The 24,846-nt window shown below is 32.2% G+C and overlaps 1 protein-coding gene across 1 annotated transcript in view; it reads left to right on the top strand.

Annotated features, from left to right (window-relative positions):
- The window catches only part of LOC114304249 (disease resistance protein At4g27190-like), a 32,253-nt gene extending 7,829 nt beyond the window's left edge, over positions 1-24,424 (top strand). Inside the window, exons 4-7 of the mRNA XM_082881094.1 lie at positions 15,953-16,017; positions 20,190-22,714; positions 23,859-23,923; positions 24,336-24,424. Of these exons, the coding sequence (XP_082737220.1) occupies positions 20,307-22,714; positions 23,859-23,923; positions 24,336-24,424 (2,562 nt within the window). The 5' untranslated portion in view covers positions 15,953-16,017; positions 20,190-20,306. The remainder of the gene's footprint in view (positions 1-15,952; positions 16,018-20,189; positions 22,715-23,858; positions 23,924-24,335) is intronic.
- The last annotated feature ends 422 nt before the right edge of the window (positions 24,425-24,846 follow it).

Raw genomic sequence — 24,846 nt, 5'->3', positions numbered from 1 at the left:
TGAGACTACTGATTTATAAATCAAAAATTTTACCAAACAAGTTTTTATTTGAGTTTTTAAAATTTTTGTAAATATAAACAGAAAACTAAAAACGTGTGTTACCAAACAGCACCTAATCAATTTACCAAAACTTAATTTAAATCTTCATGAATGCAAAGAATTTCCAATTCTTTTCTCTTGATTTTAAAGTATGAAATTAATCATGTAGTCCGTGAACTTTTCTGAAATCATGTGCAACTTAAAAATTTGCATGCGTGCAAGAATTCAAAATCCAAACCCAGAATGATGAAATCAAAAATTAACTTTCATGAATATGCATGTAGCTCTATTTCCTACTCAAAACCCAATTTCTTCATCATATTGTTAAAACCTTGCAATTTCATGAATATGATTCCAAAACTCACTTAATCTCAAGTATAGTATGGTGATTCCACATAAATTGAATATAAATTTCATACCTTAAGTTTTAATTCATAAAGTAGAAGTGATTTCTCTCCAATTCCTCTTGTTCTTCCTTCAATTCCCAACACAATGTGGGTTTCTCTCTCTACACTCTTGAGCTCTCAAATCCACTCTCTTTCTAAACTTTTTCCAGCATAAATGAAGGACTGAAGAATGAGCTCCCCCTTTTTCTTTTTTATTTTTTTTTTAGCAACCCTCTCTTCTTCTTGACTCGCATATATAACACACACCTCACTTCTTAATATTGTCCCATGTGTGTGCACACACTTGCACATCTTCTTTGAGCTCCAGCACAACAATGACATGCACACATACACACTAAAATACTTCCTGCACACCACACTTAATTGGGATTAGATTTGCACTAATTATGTATTGGAAAATTTACCTATAAGTCCTAGTTTCTGAAAAGTTGAACCGTTTAGTCCTAAAAGTTTTCTTATGCTCCATTTAGTCCCATTTGCACATCAATCTAATGTTTGAAACATTAATCTGATGTTCGAAATCTAATGTTCGAAACATTAATCTGATGTTCGAAATCTAATGTTCAAAACATTAATCTGATGTTTGAAACATTGTAATGGAATTTTTCAGTCTATAAGAAAACTTTTAGGACTAAACGGTGTATAAGTTATTAATTTGGGATTTATTGGTGCATCCCCCTTATGTATTATCTTAATTGAATCACACTTAATTAATTTTGACTAGCACGCAACTTAATTAATCAAAATTTCCTGATAACTCAATTAGTCTTACTAACTTCAATTAAGGCCTAATTAATTATATTTAGTTTTACCAATTTGAATCAGATTTTTAATCAAACTCCCAAAAGCTTCCAAATATCAAATTAAATTTATTAACATTATCAATTTTGGTTTCTTAATTCATTAAAGCCTTCAATTTCAAATCAGACTCAAAATTTCTCTCAATAAATTACATATACAAATTAGACATCTCACATGTAAATTCAATTCAAAATAATCACAATTTTCAATTCTCATAACTTAATTAATTTAAGGGGTTGGATTCCTTCTAATTCGTGATTGGACTGGAGGATACTGTTGGGCGCATGGGGGCCTACCACAAGTCTCATTTTTCAATAATCTGAACCGTTCAATGTATAGAAATCGTCGAGTATTATATGCCTGTAAAAAATTACATTGATTGGATATCGATAATTATGTGATGAAATTTGTTTTGTGTAAAAACAAATAGACGGTGAAAAAATAAACAGTTGACAGAAATTTGATTCGATGAGATATCTATTGATATCCGATCAACGTGATCGTTTACAAGCATATAGTACTTGACGAGGTCTACATATTGAATGGTTTGGACTATCGAAACGGAACCTGTAATGGGTCTCCACGGGCCCAATAGTACCTTCCAGTTTGTGATTGGAGGGAAGCCGAGCCCTTAATTTAATTAACTCGAATTAGGACTCAATTAATCACATCTTAATTTTACTAAACTGAATTGAATATTTAATTAAACTCCTATATGGTTCAATACTTAAAATTAAACTGATTCAACTCATCAATTATACCTTCTTAAGCCATTTAAGCCTTTAATTTCTAACTCTGAAATAAATCTTTAACAAAATCATGTAAGAATCAGATTCAATAATGCTCATCAATTTCACAATTAAATCAGAATAATAGGGAATTAAAATTCAAATCTCTTTAATTAATTAAATGTAAAATATTATACGTGGTGGGATTGTCATATTTTGTCCAAGCCCGTAAAGCCCATCATAAATTATGTTTTAATAATTTAAATTGTTCATTTTATAAGGTCATTCGTGTATATTATTCATAATAAAAATTAAGTCAATTCAATAGTTGTAGCCACGGATTTCGTTTCGATAATCCAAATCGTTCATATCGTAGGATTCTTCATGTATATCATCCATAAAAACAATTAAGTCGATTTGATAATCGTAGTCACAGATTCTGTTTCGATAATCTAAACCGTTTACTTTGTAAAGTCCTTTATGGATATCATCTATATTAAAAAAGAAAAAGAAAAAAAAAGGTTGATTCTATAATTTGACCCTATTCAATTTGCCATATTTGTCTTTCAAAAAAATTAAGGAAGTGTGTTTTTTAAAATAAACTAATTATTTTTTTAGTAGCAAACACAATAAATTGGATATGCTATAATTATTTAATCAACCAAGTTTTTTTTTATATAGATAATATGCACAAAAAACCCTACAAAATGAACTATTCATATCATTGAAATAGAACTCATGATGAGTTCCATGAACTCGAACAGCACTTTTCAATCTAGATCTAAATTGAAGGGAAGCACAGCCCTAATTTTATGAGTAATGTCATGACTCCAAAAAAGATGGTCAAATATTGTATACAAGACTCATATGGGTGCAAGGACATACTAATGTGAATATTGTTTAAAATATTTGATAAGTGATTTGGAATCTCTGACATTTTTATAACTATATTATTTAGATCCTCAGTAATTCCGATTCACGAAATCTATTATTAGATAAATTTTGCGTTTTCATTTTTTAAAATCCCTTTAGTTCCCTGTTTGAAATTTTCAGTCATTCAACTAAAGCTATGTTACATTACATCACAAACAATAGGATAGAATGACCATTCCTTAATTTTTCTCATGAAATAATTATTTTGTAAAAATGATAAAAGATTATTTTATTTGTAATAATTATTTTTTTAGTCTAATGAAACATAAGAATAAATAATTTAATAAAATGATTATTTAATTACACTTTATTTTAGTGAACCAAATATAACTTAGGCCTCGTTTGGTAACTTTTAATTTTAGCCAAAAAAATTAAAAAGTGACTATAAATTATTACATTATTTTTTCTACTTTTTTTACATATTTTTTTTGTAAATAAAATAATCTGTTCCGAAACGAGACTTAAATAGAAGTATTTGAAGACTAGATGGTCAAGTTTTGGGCTCATAGGTCCATCATAATAAGCTCCACGTCCAGGATTCTGGTGTAAGTATTAATAATACATGTAACCATAATAATAATGCGGAATTAAACTTAACAGGATCTTGAATTTAATACAACAGTTGAACCTTTAATTCTTGGCTCACCTTCTTCTCTCTGTCTCTCACTTCATTAGGATGACTATAAAACTTAGAGTAATGGAATACTAACAAAAGAAGGGGAGTCACCCATCTTTATATAGAAGAGAGAAGAGGGCCAGATAAACTCTATCAGAAGAATTCCTAATCCATCAAGGTTTTCTTCTTATCTTAGAAGAGTGATTATATTAAAATTCAAATTACTGAACTTTATATATAATATTGGCTTTATCTAATTGTGGAGTCAAAATAAAATAAAACATGTAAAAATATGTAGGCTATTGGGCCACACTAGAAAATAAATCCAACATTCTCCCACTTGGCCCATCAAGCCGATTATGATGCAATTATGAGTTTTTCCAAAAAATATGCAACCTATAAAATTTTTTGACTCATTGGATTCCACACTAAAAACTTTGACACGTGATCACGAATTTTTAAAAATAGTCAATAAGTTCAGATATATTAGGAACTATAATACTACTGTGATTACTTTAGATCACCAATGTGAGTCATAGCGGTTTTATAACATTTATGTCATATTTCCTTTTATGCACCACACCATCGATAACCTTCATCAACCCAATCCATTATCAGGATATATAATTATTTTCTTGAAAGGCTCCTGTAATTTGTCTTGTTAAGACATTCCCTGTTTATTAATATTCAATTTAATGTATACACACACTTTTAGAATAGGAAAAACAGAAACAAAATTATTATTGCGCAAATAGTGTCAAATAAAAAATAAGCACTCACGATTAACCATACACATCAAGGGTTGCTTAAAAGACCCATTCTGATAACATGCTCTTTTTATGTCTTTGGTGGCAATCCCTTTGTGAATGGATCAGCAATCATAAGAGAGGTGCTTAAGTTTTCAATTAACACTTGTTGTTTCTGGACTCTTTCTCTAACGACTAAGTACTTTACTTCCATGTGTTTGGAACCACTAGAGTACTTTCCATTCTTAGAGAAGAAAACTGTTACGGTATTGTCACAATATATCTTCAGCGGCCTGGCAATTGAGTCAACAACACCAAGTCCTGAGATGAAATTTCGCAACCACAAAGCATGATTTGTAGCCTCAAAGCATATGGAATGTCCTTCATTTGTTTTCTTTTCAAGTCATTCCTTGGACACTGTTTTTCACTTAATTTATCACCCTTCATGATGGGTGCATCACCGGCTGAACAAAACTGCATATTGAATCTCTCCAAAACACGATCAATATATCCTTTTTGTGATAGTCCTAGCAATCCTCGAGATCGATCCCTAAAGATCTCTATGCCAAAAACATAGTTTGCCTCACCCATATCGACCATTTTAAAGTTCTTGGAGAGATATTCCTTGGTTTCATGCAATAAGCCAAGGTCATTACTAACTAACAAAATGTCATCCACATATAGCACCAAAATAATGAACTTGCTCCCACTAACCTTCAGATATATGCACTGATCAACTGCATTTTCCTTAAATCCGAAAGAGATAATGATATCATTAAACCTTAAATACCATTGCTTGGAAGCTTGTTTAAGGCCATATATGGATTTCTTTAATTTGCAAGCTAAATGTTTTTTTACCTTTCTTTGCAAATCCTTCTGGCTGCTCCATATAAATTTCTTCATCCAAATTCCCATTTAGAAAAACAGTTTTCACATCCATTTGATGCAACTCTAAGTCATAATGAGCTACCAATGCTAGGATGATTCTAAACAAGTCCTTCTTAGATACTGGAGAGAAGGTTTCTGTATAGTCTCTGCCTTCTTTTTGAGTAAAACCCTTGCCAACAAGTCAGGCTTTAAATCGTTCGATATTGCCTTTTATGTCACGCTTGGTCTTGAAGACCCATTTACACCCGACCTTTTTGCAGTTATTAGGCAATTCGACGAGATCCCAAATACTATTCTGTTCCATGGATTTTAACTCTTCATTTATAGCATTGACCCATTTAGAAGAATCATCACTATTCATGGCTTGTGAAAATGAGACTGGATCTTTGTTAATCCCAATATCAAAATCAGATTCCTGTAGATACACCATGTAATCATCTGGAATGGCAGGCTTTCTTTCCCTCTGAGATCTTCTCAGAACTGCCGGTTGTGGTGGTTCTACAATATTTTCAATGGTGGTGTCTTTATGAAGTAGTGAAACATGAGGTGGTGAAAGATTTTCATTATGTTGTTCATTTCCCTCAGCTTGTGGAATAGTCTGAGGAACAACAATTTTTTGATAAGGGTCAAATGTTGGCACATCTACCCTAATTTCCTCGAAATTCACCACTCGTGTTTTCTCACTCCTACTAATTTCACCATTCTCTAGGAATCTAGCATTACCAGTCTCCACTATCCTCGTACTGTGATTAGGACAATAAAATTTGTACCCTTTAGACTTGTCTGGATAACCAATGAAATATCCAGATATTGTTCTTGAGTCCAACTTTTTCTCTTGTGGGTTGAAGATTCTTGCCTTTGCTGGACAACCCCAAATATGTAAGTGTCTCAAACTAGGTTTCCTACCAGTCCACAACTCAAAAGGAGTTGTTGGGACCGCCTTACTAGGAACCCTATTTAAGATATACATTGTAGTCTTTTAAAGCTTCACCCCACATTGAAATAGGTACAATTGAGTAACTTAACATACTCCTAACCATATCTTTAAGTGTACGATTACGCCTTTCAGCAACTCCATTTTGCTGTGGCGTATCAGGCATTGTATATTGAGCACAAATGCCTTTCTTTTCTAAGAATTTGGCAAATGGGCCAGGATTTTGGCCTGACTCTTCATATTTACCATAATATTCACCACCCCTGTCGGATCTCACTATTTTAACCTTTCTATCTAATTGTCTCTCGACTTCAATTATGTACACCTCAAGGATGTCAACAGCCTGAAACTTTTCATGAATTAGATACATATATCCATAACGTGAGAAGTCATCTATAAATGTGATAAAATATTTTTCACTACTAAGACATGGGATGTTGAGTGGCCTGCAAATATCTGTATGAATTATCTCAAGAAGCTCATTATTTCTTGTGGCACATTTCTTGGTGTATTTGGTTTGTTTTCCTTTAATGCAATCCACACATATCTGAAAATCAGTGAAGTCTAGGTTTTTCAAAATCCCATTCTTCACCAATTTTTCAATTCTATTTCTAGAGATATGCTCCAACCGTCTATGCCACAAAATTGAGGATTTTTCATTAATTAGACCATGTTTTAAACCAATATTCGAATGCAGAGTTACTAATGATTGTGCAAACTCATGATTTAAGGTAATTTTATATAAACCATCACATAATTTACCAGAACCAATCACTTTTGAATTAAACATTAAATTGAGTTTTCCACAATTAAATAAAATTGAATATCCAACACGATCTAATTTGGATAATGAAACTAAATTCCTAGAAATTGAAGGAACATAAAAAGTGTCACTAGATCCATCTGATGACCCGTCTCTAAGATCAGTCGATAGGTTCCTACAACTACGACTTCAGCTTTGAGACGGTTCCCTATATAGACAAATCTTTCACTTTCCTTCAGTTTCCTGGTTAAGAGATATCCCTGCATGTCATTTGTAATGTGGATCGTGGCCCCAGAGTCAATCCACCAAGTGTTAGAAGATACTTCAGTAAGATTCGATTCATAACAAACAAAAGAAAATTTCTTACATTTCTTTTCGAACCAAGCATTTCGCTTGCTGCAGTCTTTCTTCACATGTCCCTTCTTGCCACAAAAGTAGCACTTGACAGTGAAACCATTCTGAGCCTGATATTCTTCCCCAGGTTCATTCTTTTTCTTTGGTGGATTTTTCTTTGATTTTATAAACTTACCCATCTTTTTCTTTATAGCTCCATGAGTTACAGCTAATGCAGTTTGACGTCCTTCCTCCCTCAGCCTCACTTCCTCCTGAACACACATATTAGTCAGCTCATTCAAACTCCACTTATCTTTATTGATGTTATAGTGAATTTTGAATGTACCGAACTGTGATGGAAGTGAGTTGAGAATAAACTATATGAGGAAAGTTTCATCAACCTGCATCCCTAAAGTTTTAAGTTTTGCAACTTTGTCGCCATATTGAGGATGTGATCCTAAACTCCTCGGTGGCCATTATATTTCATTGTTGTTAATTCAACCATAATAGTGCCAGCAAGTGGTTTGTCGATCTTCAACAGCCTTTAACCAAATTTTACTTTAAGCATTAGGGTAACGTCACTAAAGAGTCCTTTGGTCAATAACTAAGTAAGATCCCAGGAAGGTCGGAGGAGTCAATATAGCCTCCCTTCTAAGTCCAACCACCTTAGATAGCAAACTATCTTTTTGACAGATCTTAAGAGGTATTAACTCAAGATCTCATAAGTAACACGGAAAAAGACATAAACAATATACGTATTAAAGCTTTGAGAATTATGATGAACTATTGATATCACGTAAGTCTTTCATTTGGGCAAAACTTAGGTATATCTATTGTCCACTCGTCAAGAATCACTTATGTAGGTTTAAAATAATTTATTCAATTTTTTCAGCTAGTCATGTTACCTTTGGGTATTCAATTCTAATCTGTCAAATTACATAAGTTACATTATCCTACCCAGTTTATAATTATTTGAAAGTGACTCTCCTTTGGGCTAGTCTTAATCTCCTAATTATAACTGCAATTGAGAATATTATCGACCTTAATGTTACCCTTTTAACAATTCTTTTATGTAATTCTATATTCATAAGTTTTACAAATCTAGGCTACTTTGACAGCTACTAAATTAGTAAACCCTATGAATACGGAACTAACCAACAATATTCTCTATTCATTAATTTTGAGTTATTTAATTATCATTAATTCAATCACAATTTTAATGAAATCACAATTTTATGATTTCTAAAATTCCTTTTATGTGATTGCAATTACCAATATAATAATAATAATAACTCTGGACGAACATGAATATTTATATATCAAAATCATGTGATGGCCTCGTTTGGGAAGTGGCTATTTAAGAGGCTTTTTGGCTATTTTAGTAGGCTATTTTAGTTTTTGTGTTTGGGAAGATGAGATGGATTTTTATTTGAGTTGTTGTATTGAAAAGTGTGTTGAAATGATGTTTGAATTTAAAATGACTAATTTGTCCCTAATATTATAATTTTTTAAATTGATGTAAAGGGGCAAAATTGTAATTTCCCAAGTGATGTAACAATTTGACACTTTGACTCACGGCAGCTGAGGCTATTTTTTTTTTATTTAATAAAAAGGGGTGAATAGTGGGACTTTTTGGCTTATTTTTCATTTGAGGCTATAATAGCCTCCAATTGCTCTTCCCAAACAGCACCAATATAACAATAATGAATATCTCATATAATGGTTAATAAGAATTACACCTAATATAAATTAACCACTTTAGTATTTAATATTCAATGTCATAAAATTATATCATGATATCAAATTTAAATCATGAAAATATATAAATATCAACAATAAGTGCATATAATCAGATGAGGTAAAATCATAATTCTTTAATACACCGAATGATTCAACAAATTATAAAATTGCTTTTAATCTATGCGATTTATCATAACGGCAAGCAATACATGCAATTTAATATCATATTATGATGATTATAAAAATTATTATCACTAAAATTGATAATAAATCAAAACATGCATAAGAACAGCCTGCACCTAACAAATCACAAAACAAAGTGAGTGGACTGTGCTTTTATTTAGGTTAGGACCTAACAGATCATGTTGTCTTGTGAGTGAAGGAGTCCATGATGTGCATACTTAGTGGAGTGCACATCACATGCCGACAGAGTTCAAACCTTACAAACAAAAGTATGTTTTTTGTGAATAATTATAATTATAATATAATAACAATATTCATAAATATATTATTATTCTAAGGTATATTGATTCACAAACTAAAGCTCTGATACCACATGTAAGTATTAATAATACATGTAACCATAATAATAATGCGGAATTAAACTTAAAACTTAACATGATCTTGAATTCAATACAACTCAAGAACAAAACGAGTATACCTTTGTCAGCCATTGAATTAGAGAAGTTGAGAAAATACCCTTAATAGTTGAACCTTTAATTCTTGGCTCACATTCTTTTCTCTGTCTTTCACTTCATTAGGATGACTATAAAACTTAGAGTAATGGAATACTAACAAAAGAAGGGGAGTCACCCATCCTTATATAGAGGAGAGAAGAGGGCAGATAAATTCTATCAGAAGAATTCCTAATCCATCAAGGTTTTCTTCTTATCTTAGAAGAGTGATTATATTAAAATTCAAATTACTGAACTTTATATATAATATTGGGTATAGGGGCAACCACATATCTCACATTCATAGACAAAGCTAAAATGCCATTTGTTATTTTCTCTATAGGTAGGATTTGTTTTTTTAACATATGCGGGAGATAACCTTTCATTAACTAAATTGAAATGAAAAAAAGTAATTATATATAATTTTTTTTAAAGTATGACACATTTTGCAAATCATGTGGCTTATTTGATCAACCAAGTTAGTTGATGGTGAGATATTAAACTCTTTGAACCAATTTGATGTTACACCACAGCTAGTTAGCCAAGTGATTATATAATACCACTTTATGGTGTGAAGATCTTAATTTCCTCTGTTATTCCTTCCTCCACTTAACTCCACCAACTCCAGCTAATAACTTGTGATACATGCGCGTGCGAAAAAAAAAAAAAAAAAAAAAAAAACTAAGTTGATGGCATTCCTTATTTAAATTTCATTGTATTTCAATGGAACATATTTTGGAACTTTCTGTTTTGTCTATTTTCTTTATGATTATACAGTTAATTGTAAATTATAACAGAAGAGAAATTAAACAAAAGAGTTTATTCAAAGTTCAAGTTTGGTCATGGTGTAACATTAAGCCTTTTTATTTTTTATTTTTATGAAGTTTTGTTAACACGAAACACATATTTAAAACACATGTTAAGAATATTTTAAAAAACAAATACGTTCTTTAATATATATGCTTTTTTTGGCATAATATACAGTTTTTTTTTTTATACTTCTAAACATAGCAAAATCCTTTATTATATTATGCATATATTAGGAAATTGTAGTATTTTAACTTATGTGTCATTATTTTAAAACATTAAACAAATGCAAACTTCATTGTGTATATTCTCCTAGGGATAGTAGTCCTTATATTTTTATTTTTGTATTTAGTCTTTATAATTTCAATTGATTCGATTTTAATCCTGAATTTATGAGGTTGCTTCAATTTACTCCAATTGAATACAATTGTTCTCATTTTTTAATTAAAAATACGCACGAGTGGTATGTTTTATGATTTTAAGAGCAAAATTATAAATTTTCTCAACTTAGTGAGTTAATCTCAACAAATTCAGTGATACTTTTAAGTCAAAAACATTAACGGTATTATCAATTGGATCAAATTAACACTAAATTTAAAATTTATGGTCAAAATTAAGCTAATTAAAAGTGTAGAGACTAAGATAAAACCAAAAAAAATAAGGGTAGAGATTACCGGTATAATTTTTCATAAAATATTAGCCAAATGAATCATTCATAAACCAACTTAGTTGGCCATCATGATTTTTCTAAGAGCTTAGTCTCTCGGAGGAGCCATTGGGTGCGTTACAAAGGGTGAGAAGGCTAATTTCTATAAGTATTAATTTAACAATTAATAACTCACTTTTGCTGATAAAAACAAAATAAATAAATAAATTATACATAAGATCCTAATTTTATAACCAAAAAATTGTATGAAGTAGTTAAATGAATATCAAGAAATGATTGATACAAATTTAAGAGCGGGCCATAACTCCAATTTCAATAGTTTTAAGTCCATCAATCCAAGCACTAAATGTTGGTTTGGAAAGAACTTTTTTAACTTAATTTTTTAATTTTTTAGTTAATTTTGAAATTAATTTTTTTTGTTCTTTTGTTTTTTATGAGAAAAAAATAAAATAATTATAATTTGAATGTGAAATTTTATTTCATCGATTTATTTAAACTATTTTATTTTTTTTTGTGTACTTTTTGAAATCTCAACTCACTTTCAATTTACGTGTCAAACGGCAGCTAATGAAAATGCCTTCACACTGACGAAAATATTTTTAGTTCTCCAAGCGTTCTTCTCATGATCCTACTAATCATCTCCTTATAACAACAAACTTTCTGGAAGCTTTTTATGTGTGTTTTGCAAACTTGAATTTTGTTATCCAGTTATGAATAACATTTATATTTCTGGATTCGCTTTTATGAAATCTTTAAAACAAGCTCCATGTTGAAGATGGAAATAAAAAAATATAAAATATAAAAGGATAGATGGGTATATCTCAAGTTTATCTGTGCACTTTCAAATTAAAAATAAGGACAGGTAGATATATTTGGAGTCTATTTGTGCACTTTATTTGTGCACATTTAAATTTAACTACAAAAAAAAAAAAAAAAAAAAAAAAAACAAATAGTTCTAAGAGTCTATCTATGCACTTTTAAATTAAAGAAGGGGGATAGATAGGTCTATTTGGGATTTATTTGTTCATTTTAAACGTTTCTGGTATATTTTCCACTTTAATTAAAATTCGGGAAAAAATAGTTCTATGTATGCGTTTTAAATTGAACAAATTGGGACAGGGTCTATCTGGCATCCATCTGTGAACTTTTAAATTAAAAATGGAAACAAATAGGTCTGTATGCGATATATCTATGCACTTTTAAAGTGAAAAATGTGAACAAATAGGTTTGTCTACTAGCTATTGTGCATTATATATGCCTATCTATGCATTACCTATGCTATCTGGGCACTTTGAAATATTTTTTAAATTAAAAAAATTGTAGACAAACATATATATGTTTGCTTTACAAATTAAGAAATGGAGTTTGATTTTTATATGTTGCAGAAACTTCAATAGGCCATAATTTTGTGCTCATTAGTCCGTTTTTGAGTTTTTTGTTTTTTGATTTTATGTATTTTTTGTGAAATCTATCCCTCTGAAACAAACAGAGGTGGTTTCGCTTACTTATTTTTTTCCAAATATATATATATATATATATATTTTTTTGACTCTCAATTTATACTTTTTTTGCATAAACCATCTTACATTAGACCAAAAAATCATGTCATTTGGTCCATGGTGAGGAAAATTGCAATTCTATTGTATTGATGTATAGTTTTTATGATACTATACATAGTTACATTGTCATGAATTTCCTTGGCCTTGACATGCTTCGAAATAGATCTATTCGTTATTTTTCTATAGGTCTATATGTTGATTTTTTTTTTTCATTTTTAATAGTGATCTTTATTTAAAGATCTTGAAAAGATGAACACAAAAATATTAATTTTATTAAAAATTGATATATGTAGTTAAAGTTATAACATTTTAAATTTTTTTTAACACTACACATAAAAATGCAAATATGTCAAAAAATTTCTTTGCCATAAAATGTTTAGACTTGCCAACCAGAAAGTGTTGTGCATGTCACCTTCTAACTAAGAAAAACCAAAATTTGGGTCTCTGCCACAAAACAATCAATGCGCGGGACTGTTGACCAATGTTTCCTGCATTTATTCGTTTTTCTTGTGATTGTTTAATAACTAATGTAAGTACATTTCTCTTTTATAAAAATTTAATTTATTTTGTTTGATACACCATTTTATAATCTCGTTTTGCTACACTTATAGCCTTATCTATAATATTTTTGACTTCTTCCTTGCATCTTATATATGGACGTGAGTACAATAGGGGGTTGAGAATCTATGTAACGCTAAGCAAAAGTTATAGAATTATGGCTTGTCTTTTTTCACATCAAAGATCAAATAACTCAATTTTTTGATTAGCAAAATAAAATCTATAATAATAATAGAAAATAGGGGTTTTTTGTTAAGGTCCCTGGTATTATGATTTTATAGCATAAAGGACATCAAATATTTTTATAATGTCTAAGGTCCCTCAACAATATTTTCATAATGTCTAAGGTCCCTCAACCTTGATCCAGAGAAATTTCAGTCCAGAGAAATTTCAGTCCAGAGAAAATTGGTCCAGAGAAATTTCAGTGCAGAGAAAATTGGTCAGAGAAATTCTGGCCCCGAGAAATTTCTCTGGACCAATTTCTTCGGGATGAGTTTCTCTACTTTTCTTCTCATTCACATCCAAATCATTGTGATTCATTAGGTAAGCAACATTGTTCAACTGAATTCAACTGGAACCAGAGAAAATTGGTCCAGAGAAATTTCAGTGCAGAGAAAATTGGTCAGAGAAATTCTGGCCCAAAGAAATTTCTCTGGACCAAATTTCTCTGGATGAGTTTCTCTACTTTTCTTCTCATTCACATCCAAATCATTGTGATTCATTAGGTAAGCAACATTGTTCAACTGAATTCAACTGGAAAAATTTCACATTGTAATATGTAAGCAACATTAGAATGGGATAACAATGGCAACTTACCAGAACCAGAGAAATTTTGAAAAAATCTGGGTTTGATCCTCCATCATTGTTGCTACTGTTGTTACCATCTCCACTGCCACTCGACTCCGGAGACCCAAATGCCCCAACTGTGGCACAAGTCTTTAAGTAGGAATGCTTCCCTATATTAAAACTATGAAGCTTTTTATCAGATTCTAAATCAAATTTCCAGAGAAAATTCTATCCATAAAATTTCTCTGGACATCACAAAGAAAATTTCAAATTTCTCTGAACAAATCACATAAAAAATTTCAGAAAAAATTTCAAAATTCTATCCACTATAGAACCAATCGATTTTGCGGTGACTTGGACATATATTCACAGAGAAAATCCCATCACCAGAGAATTTCTCTGGATTTCATCACCAAAAAAAAAAAAAAAAAAAAAACAACAACAACAACCCAGAGAAATTATGTTTTTGGTCTTTGAAATTTCTCTGGACACTTCAACCCAGAGAAATTCAATTGGGTTGATCCAGAGAAATTATCTGGTTTGTCTTGATAATTTCTTATTCTTATTTGTTAGTGTCCTAATTTTTGCAGAGATAGTCAAGGAAATACTAAAAGAACGCCTATCAAACTTGAAAAAGAATGCAATCATTTTCATTACCATCAAACAATTTTCAGTAACATACACTGCAAATAACTGAAACAGCAAGTAGTAGACATTCGAAAGCAAAAGAATATGTTTAACTGGGGAGACATTAACAATTGATTCTACAAAATACACAAAATTATGAAGAAATCTACTCACTTCAGCATGGGAGATAAAAGAAAAATATCAACACAATCTCTTAAAAACACCCAATTGCACACTATCTGCAATATCAAGAGATGAGGGTAAAAAAAAAAAAATTAACAAAAAAAATAAAGCTGAATTCTTATGAATCTCATCTACTAATCACTGAAAATGGAAAATTGCCCTCTAAATTAAGTATTAGTAAAGGAGCAAATGTACTGAGAAGAACAAATTTTATATTTTTTAACCTACATCCGAGGAATTCAAAGAAAAAGGCTTCAATATCCAGAATTTACAATCTGAACTCTGAATCACCAAGTTTAAGAAATTAATTGCTGATTACAAAACAAGTAAACATAAAGAATAATAATAATAGTACATAAACAATTATCAGATCTAGAATTAAATCAAAAGAATTCAGAATGAAAAACCAAAGACCTTCCGAGAATTCCATGAACCATGACGACAAGATGATCAGTGGAAGAAGCAAGAGATTGGTTACAACTCCAAACATCTTGTGCTCCATTGATCGATTCCGACGAGCACACACCATTCTCTGATGTACCGTTTTCCATTACTCTCTCCCTCTCTCTCAGTTATGCATTGGCAAAGCGATAATCAAAAACTTCGATAGAGAATTTCACAGTCGATCGATCTTCGAGTTGTTGAAAATAATCGAGAAAAAATCGTCCAACAGGGAGAGAGAGAGAGGGGTGTCAATGGATTTGATTGAAATTTGTCTGATATATGTTTAGGACCTTAGACATCAAAAAATAATTTTGTGGACCTCTTCCATTACGAAAAGTGGGAGAGGGACCCTAGACCGATTTTTCCTAGAAAATACTCATACGCTAAAGAAATAACAAAAACTCTCTTATTGTGATTGTTAACATAATAACTCTTAATTTTGTTGGCTTCTACTGCAACAATATTCATGTAGTGAGATTCTATTTCTGCATTATTTGAAGCTCATTTTTCTAGCTTTGTGTAATAGATTCGTGATCATTTTGGGTTTGCTCAATTCTAATGATATCGAACCATATATGTATTTTTAGGTGATGTCTAGGTAGTATGTGGAAATAGATTTTATGAAATGCTTCCCCATATGTTTTTGGCTCGAGATAGATTGCAAGCTTATCTCATAAAAATGTATCATCTCATTAATTTTTGTTGTTGTGGACAAACAGATCTCTTGCAAGCTTATCTCAATTCATGATTTGGTGAATGTATTCTACAATTTCTTTAAATAAAGGTAACTTGTAATCTTCAATTCTTGTTCTCAAACTTAAATGCAGAAGTTCTAAACTATGTTTGATCAACTAATTGGATTAAAGACAAAATTCATTTATATAGTCAGAAAGGTTCTATGTGATTTTGGATTAAAATAGAATTGTGAATTTTTCCGTTACTAACGGAAGGTGTATCACGCACACTATTTTTTAAAATGACTTGATTCTAAAAAAATAAATTGAAATTAACACAATAAAGAGACAATTTTATCTCGATCTTCTCCAAACCTAAAATTAAATTAAGATGTAATTAAAATAAAATAAATATATAATTATGGATTGACCTAAAATATAATGAAAAAGTGATTTAAAATATAATTAAATTAACATATAAAATAAATAATTATTAAGGATTGATCTAAAATATAATTAAATTAAAATTAGATTAAGATGTTAGGAATTACAACAAATAATTAAGGATGTATGATTAACTGTGATCTAAACTATAATTAAATTAAAATTAGATAAAAATAGGAGTTATAATAAATAATTAAGGATTTTACGATTAATTTTGATTTAAAATATAATTAAATTAAAACTAGAGTAAAAAATTAGGAATTATTATAAATAATTAACAATTTATGATTGAGTATGATTTAATTGAATTGATTTTAGAAATTATAAATTATGTGCATGACACAGGAAAAAAAGAAAATATATATCTATATAAGACATAAGATTTAAGATTATTACAATCATTTCATATTTATAATTAATGAAATTAACGGTTATATCTTGGCCCAAAATTAGATGGGGCCTTTCTAACTATGTTTAAACAATAGGAGAGCTAAAATGTTCCAATCTCAAATCACGAAAACGAAAATATAATGTTAATTTGGTAATGACCATAGAATACATAATTATGAAATATTGGCATCAATAGATTTTCGGCCAAGAGGGTGAACAAACCAATTTTAATTTCAAATTGTTCTTTTTATATTTTTGGATAAATAATTTCAAATTATTCTATTTTCAATTCACCAATTAAAAGTTTGTCTTATTTTGTTAGGATTAATAGTGAAAATCACAAAAAACCATGAGTAAATTACACTTTGCATCCCTATATTTTGCACTAAATTTCACTTTGATCCCTACATATGAAATCGTGACAGTTAACCCCTGTACTTTTGGTCAAATTCTACTTTGGTCCCTACACATGAAATCGTGTCAATCAACTCCCTGCACTTGGTCAAGTGTCAATGTCCCATTCTGTTACTATATTGTTTAAGTCTTTAATATGAATTTAGTCTTATGATAAATATGTGACTACAAAATGAGAATAAGAGAAGAAAATTATCCTTATTTTCCACCAATACATACTATTATCCTTATTTTCCACCAATACATACTTTGTCTCACGTGATAAACATGTAAGCAGATTAGGACAAAAAGTAAAGAAAACAAAACTCTTTTCAAATAAATAAAGATAGCAGAAAAATCAAAAAAAGGGAAGAGGATTATTCTATCGTTATGTGAAAAACATAATTTTGTGATTTCTATTTCTACAAAAAAATCTTAATTTGTCTCTTTAAAATTTGTCTTTTGTTTTAATCGAATATAGACAAAATATGATGTAAATTTTGGGATGTGTATAAGCGGGAAATGTGCAAGATTTTTCTCATTTGCTCTTATTTTGTAGTCATATGTTTGTCGCATCACTAACCTCTATTAAAGATTTATATGGTAGAGTATTGATACTTGACCAGAAATGTAAGGGTTGATTGCCATGATTTCATGTGTAGGGACCAAAAGATTTGACTAGAAGTATAATGGCTTGATTGTCATAATTTCATATATAAGGGCCAAAGTGAATTTGGTGCAAACTGCAGGGGTGCAAATTATAATTTATCTAGGAATTTTTTAAAAATACAAATATTCACACATGCAATAAATTGGAAAAATATAAAATTTTAAAAAGTGTGAATATTTTTTAATGCATTCATACTAACTTTCATACTTTCTAAAAAATATCTTAATAATTAAAAGTATAAATGTTCAGATTTACAACTTTCACACTTATTACAAAATTCACACTATTATAATGCAAGGAAGATGAGTCTCATGACAAAATATTTCTCAAAAGTATGAAATTTTATAAGTGAATTTTTTTTCACAATTTCAAATTCTAAAAAACTGTATTTTTTTTTTCATTTTACATAATTTTGTATTTAATTGAGAATGATATCACTGAGTAGTTATAAAAAAGGGATTAAATTCATTTTACATCTTATGATTTAAATATAGTTAGAAAATTTCCAAGTGATTTTGGAGGATTAAAGTGTCGTTAATTTTTTCATTCAAATTGACGGAAGGTGTATTACACACAATATTTTAAAATGGGTTTAGTTTTTTGAAAAAATAACATGAAATTAATACAACAAAAAGATTAATATGTTAATTAAAATAAAATAAAATAAAATATAATTAACAATTAATTTAAAATATAAAATATAACTAAATATTTTAAGTAAGAATATAAAATACATAATAATTAGAAATTGATCTAAAATATGATTAAATTAAAGTTAGATTTAAAATTTAGCAATTACAATAACTAATTAAATATTTAAGATTAATTGTGATTTAAAATATAATTAAATTAAAATTAGAATAAAAAGTTAAGAATTACAATAAATGATTAAGAATATATAATTAATTGTGTTTTAATTGAATTAATGTTTAAACATTATAAACTATGTATATTAAAGGGTATTATAGTAATTTTACATCTTTACACTTTAGATCAAAATCATATGATGAGATCTTTCTTACTATTTTTGAATTATAAGGGTAAAGTGCTTTAGCCTTAAATCACAAGGGGATAAAATAAATTGCCTTATAAAAAATCTAAATTATATAAAAAAACATATGTACATTTTAAAAGTTGTAAAATTTTCAAGTTTTGAAACATTAGAAAAAGAAAAAACAAAAAAAGAAGTCTTTCATATAAGCATGTTAATCAATTAGGCCTAACCCAGTTGGCTACTATAAGTTTTCTAAGGGTTTAGTCCCTAGAAGAGGTTATAGGTTTAAATCTCCTTAAGGGAGTTGAATTAAAGAGACAAGCACTTGACTTTGTAAAGAATGCAGATGCTAACTTTCACAGGTATTAATCTAACAATTAACAATTGACTTTCACCGATCAAAAAATATATATAAATATAAGCATGTTGACCAAAACAAGGATAAAATTGTCATAAAAAAACATCTAATTTACATAAAAGGATTTCTAATATACAATTTCATACATATGTAGAATTTATTGGATCACATTTTATTTCCATAATATTTATGGCTAAACAAATTCTTGAAAAGAGGCTTTTCATTGATTTTTCCTACACTTAAATGGATTCTATTTTGTTATGATTATTAACGTACAAATGTTTGTAAATGCTTTATGTAGTATCTGTAATTTCCCATCTCTCCTCAAGTGTTTCTCTGGTGTTTATCATATTTTCAGAATTTAAAAAAAAAAAAGAAAAGAAGTTTTTGGTAGAGAGCCTCAAGGTACGATAAACACTGTTTGATTCATAAATTTAGGGAGGAATTTAAAAAGTGAATAAAAAAGGTAAAATATAAATTAAAAAGAAAAAACTAAATGTTTTTTTTTTTGAAAAAATTGAAAAATTAAATTATTTTTTTGGATAAAACTAAAAATTTTGTATCCATAAAGAAGCATGATGATGGAACATTGATGTACAAAAAAAAAAAAAAAAAATTAAAAATGAAAAAACTGATAATGTTCTCGGCTTTTTTAGATAGTTGAATAAAATCAATAAGTAGAAGGACAAAAACATTTAATTCCATGTTCAGTTTTTTTCCCCCCATCAATTAGTGAAACAATTATGTGAAACATTACTATATAAAATTGATAATGTTGTTAGTTTTATAAATTGGAAAAAACTGAAAATATTCTCAATTTTACTAAATAGAATTTATTGGTTTAAAAAATCTTGGATCAGACTTGAGTTAACATAATATTTGTAAATAAGACTTTAGGTAATTAACTCTTTCCACTTAGTTAATGTTAATTTTTTTTTTTTCGTTTTTTATTTGCCTAATCAGCAAAAGAGAGAATTTTATCTTCGCTTTTTATTTCTCTTCTTTAATATCTCTCTTTTTGTTTTACCCGCAGATACAGATTGAGAGAACTTTATCCTCTGAAATTCGAATCTCAAACTAGTTTCTTCTTCAATATTTGTTTCAAAAAAAAAAAAAAAAAAAAAAAGAGAAGAGAAAAAGTGGATTGAAAATGAGTGCCCTGCAAGGTGTATTTTCAATTGCAGGGGCAATTGCAGGGGCAATTGCGGGGAGATTAGTTGAGCCAGTGATGCTCCACGTTGGTTTTGTTTTTCAGTACAAGAAGAAGCAGGAGAATCTGGAAGTTGAAATTAAAAACCTTGAAGAGCTGATAAAACAAATCAAAGAAAAAGTTAAAGAAGCCATTACTCGTGGTGAAGAACTTGATGAACCTGTTTCAAATTGGCTAGCGGAGGTGGGAAAAAGAGTTCCGGAATTTAAGGATGAAAATACTGTTAACGAAAACATGCAGTGCTTTGTATTCTTATGTCCGGACTACATCTCGCGTTACAGAATGAGCAAGGAAGCCGAAAACAAGATCGAAGAAGTAAAAAAGTTCACTCAGAGTGGCAATTTTAGCACAGTTGCACATCCTAAGCCATTTGCTCAAGAACTTCAATTCACATCGTCAAGTACAAACTATGTGAATTTTGAGTCGCGAGAATTGGTTTTCAATAACATCATGGGGGCATTACAAGATTCCAGCGTTAAAATGATTGGAGTATATGGAACAGGAGGCGTTGGTAAGACGACAATGGTCGAAGAGATTGGAAAACAAGTGAAAAATGGACTTTTTGATGAAGTTGTGGTGGCAGTTGTCTCTCAGGACGCAAATGTGAGCAATATTCAAGGGCAACTCGCTGCTCGCTTGAATCTGGAACTAAAAGGGAAAAATGAAGTGGGAACAGCAAACCAATTGTGGAATAGATTGAACAATGGGAAGAAAAATCTCATTATATTGGATGATATTTGGCAAGAATTGAACTTGAAGACAATAGGGATTCCTATCACTGATGGAAACAATTGTTGCAAAGTTGTGATAACGTCTCGAATCCTAGGTGTGTTGGAAAAGATGCATGTTGATAAGTATGTTTCAGTGCAAGTATTATTAGAGAAAGAAGCATGGGCCCTATTCAAGACGAAGGTGGGAAATTCTGTTGATTCTCCTGAACTCCATGATATAGCTGATGCAGTCTATAAAGAGTGTGGAGGCTTGCCGGTCGCTATACTTGCAGTTGGAGCCGCATTGAAAGATAAGAAAAAATATGTCTGGGAAGATGTACTTGATCAATTCAAAGATTCCATGCTAAAGAATATTGCGGGAATTGACGCAAAGGTGTATGCTTCCTTAAAGTTAAGTTATGATCGTTTAGAATCTAGTGATGCAAAATCATGCTTCTTGCTATGCTGTTTCTTTCCTGAAGATGATAATATTTCAATTGAAGTGTTGGCGAGACACTGCATAGCGAGAAGTTTGCTTGGACAAAACACAAATACACTAATAAGAGCAAGCCGTCGAGTACTTACAGTGGTCGATATCCTCAAAGATGCTTGTTTGTTATTAGAAGGTGAAGATGAAAACTTTGTCAAAATGCATGATGTCATTCGAGATGTTGCTCTTTCAATTGCGAAAGATGATGGCAAGGAAATTCTAGTAAAACATGGTGACAAAAAGTGGCCCGAGAAAGATACATGCGAATCTTCCTCAGCAATGTCATTAAGGTTCGACAACACTCTTGAGCTTCCGGATGATTTAGTATGTCCACAACTCCACACCTTGACCATGAAATTGAAATGGAATATCTATCCTTTGCTTAATGTTCCAGATAGGTTTTTCAGTGGAATGGAGAAACTTACAATTTTAGAATTGAATAGAATCTGTATGTTGCCTCCATTATCTCTTGCAAATTTGGTTAACCTTCGGATGTTATGGTTAGATTATTGTGAGTTGGGAGACATAGCTATACTCAAGGATCTAAATAATAACCTTGAAATACTTAGCCTTCGAGGTTCTAATATCGAGGTTTTGCCATCAGAGATAGGACAATTGACTCGTCTTCGGTTGTTAGATCTGGGAAATTGTAAAAAGCTCACAGAGATTCCAGAAGGTGTCATATCCAATTTGTCTCGCTTGGAAGAATTATACATTTTAGATGAGTATGCGGCTGGGCAGAGGGAGGAAAGAAGCATAGTGAATCTTGATGAGTTGGGGAAATTGACGCAATTAACCACTTTACAGATTCACATACCAAATGTCATGCTATTGCCCAAGGACTTCTGCTTTGAAAACTTGATCAGATTTAAAATATCAATGGGTAATGATTATGATTTTTCTGAAACTTATTCAAAGTCTTGTAAACTTGCGGGTGTTTCCTTAATGGACAAGTTTATCGTTTTGTTGATGCGAGCCAAAGAGCTACATTTGGAAAAAATTGAAGGTTTACAAGTGGTGCTGCATGACAGAGGTGGAGAGGGGTGTTTGATGGAACGTCATGGACTAAATCCATCAGGGTTCTTCAATAATTTAATTGAATTAACAATTAAAGATTGTAGGTTGGTGTACGGGGAGCAAATATTCAGGCAAGCCCGTATTCCTTTCTTCCGAGCTCCGTTTCTGTCCGATCACCTGCGAGCAAATAACGGTGAGCTACCCGGCGGTGTGTGGCCGGAAAAACCCTCCGACGATCAAGTTAGCACACACCTTATGAGGAGTAGAGAGAAGGGAGAGAGCGTTTGAGTGTAAGGATCTTCTTACAGAGTGTTCGTCTGTCGCGTATGGGGGGCGCAGACAGGCTTATATACCTTCTGTGCCCCATATCCACTCCCTGTCATCTCCTGACACGTGGCTCTGCTATCCCATCTGTCAGCTTAAACCACGCCGTTCATCACCTGCTCTCAACTGCCTGCCAGCATAGCTGGAGCTCGGCAGCCGAGCTGCCCTACCTCGGTCATACCATGCTTCATACCTTAAGCGCCCGACCGGATAACCGAATGAAGGACCGGGCTAGGCGGCATCTCGGCAAAGCTTAGCCCGGGATCCTCCTTTGGTCGGTCTTCTCGCCGGTCAGTCAACTACCTCGGCTGACCGCGCCTTTCCGAGCGCCGGCCTCTCGGTCTGTCTGATCTCGACAATCCTCGGACCGAGCATCCTGGTCTGACTGGTCACTTCCTGGCCGAGCACCTTCTGCACGGTTCGGGGCAGCACATAGTCCAAACTCTGCCCGGCCCAAGTTCTGGTAGCCCATCTCCGGGTGAACAGTCGATCATCTCGGCCCAATGCTCTGCTGGGCCCCCAACCTGTTCGGTTTATACCTCGGCCCAACGCCGGAGCATAAATCACCCTCTCAATTGCCCCTTAATTCCGTCCGCGGAAGCGTGACTGGGATTATTCACCTCGTCCGAGATAACGTTTATCCGGTCGTCAAGATGCCAAGCTTCGACCGAGCTAGTTGACGCAATTGTCCGCAGATTTGACCGGTTATATTCCTCGGCTGACCTTTTCTCGTTGAAAGTAGCTCGGTTGGCTCTTCGTCTTTTCAACCCGTCGCTTCAGTCCTGCCAAAGCCATAAATGGTGACACGTGGCGGTCTGCCATTGGTCATCGGGCAGCCAACCCGCCGTTTTTGCCAGAATTTGAATTTGGGCGGTCTCTAACGCCTATACAAACTTGCCCCCCCAGTTCCATTTTTCCTCTACTGCTGCATCCATCTCTGTCGATTCTCAGACCCAAGCTCGACTGCCATCCTGCCATTCTTCGTGTTTGGGAAGAACACCTTCAGCCCTTCACAGGTAAGATGCCCAATCTCTCTTATGTTGCTATTTACTCTTATTTTGCACACATTAGGACCCAAAAACATAGCTTTTAGGGCTTAGACCATAGAAAACATTCTAAACCTCCCACTGTTCTTGGTGTTCTTCGTCTTCCTGAAGAACGTCGAAGAACTGGGGTGAACCGGGCTCTGGACCTTTTTTTGATCCAAGAAGCCAGCCAAACCGGGCAAACAACGTGTTTGTTCCAACCGGGGCAAAAACCGAGATAATCAAAGGACTTGGTCGCTCAACCGGGCTAACATCAGGTCTGCTTGGGCGACCGAGCTCCTTAATCAGACAACCGAGGTAGTTTGGCCCCCTTACCGACCGAGCTGAAGTCTAGCTCCCTTTACGAAACCACACACTTACACTTGCCATCCTTTTCCTGCAGAGTCCAAGGGGACCCCTGTCATTCCTGAACCTCTCAGGACCGAGATGCAGCAATTTATCACCGTGCCCAACCCATCAACCGGGCTATAGTAAGTCGGCCACAAATGGGGAAGTTCCGCTTCCTTGTGGATACTCCGGCCGCGCTAGCCGCTTTCAGAGAGGACTATGGCGTCCCGGCCGATGTCCATCTCGAGCTGGCCGAAGAAGAGACCACGCCTTGGGGTAGGGAGGAATGCCCCTTCACCGTGCTGTCCATTGTCGAAGGGGGCCTTCGTTTCCCTCTCAACCCACTGATTACCGAGTTCTTACGCCGTACCGGGCTAGCGCCAACCCAAGTGTCCACCAACACTTATAGAATAATCAACGGCGTACATGAATTGAACCAACGGCTAGGCACCAACTTAGGCCTAGCCGAGATATTGAGGCAATACACAATGGGCCACACCGGTGACGGCCTAGCTTACTACTTAAAAATAAGACCGGGCAAGGAAAAAATCGTAACCGGCACCCCG

Source organism: Camellia sinensis, chromosome 7 (assembly GCF_055761805.1).
Source record: "Camellia sinensis isolate YWXY chromosome 7, ASM5576180v1, whole genome shotgun sequence".
NCBI lineage: Eukaryota > Viridiplantae > Streptophyta > Magnoliopsida > Ericales > Theaceae > Camellia > Camellia sinensis.
The sequence above is the reverse complement of the archived record's forward strand: the minus strand, read 5'-3'. Positions and strand labels throughout refer to the sequence as shown.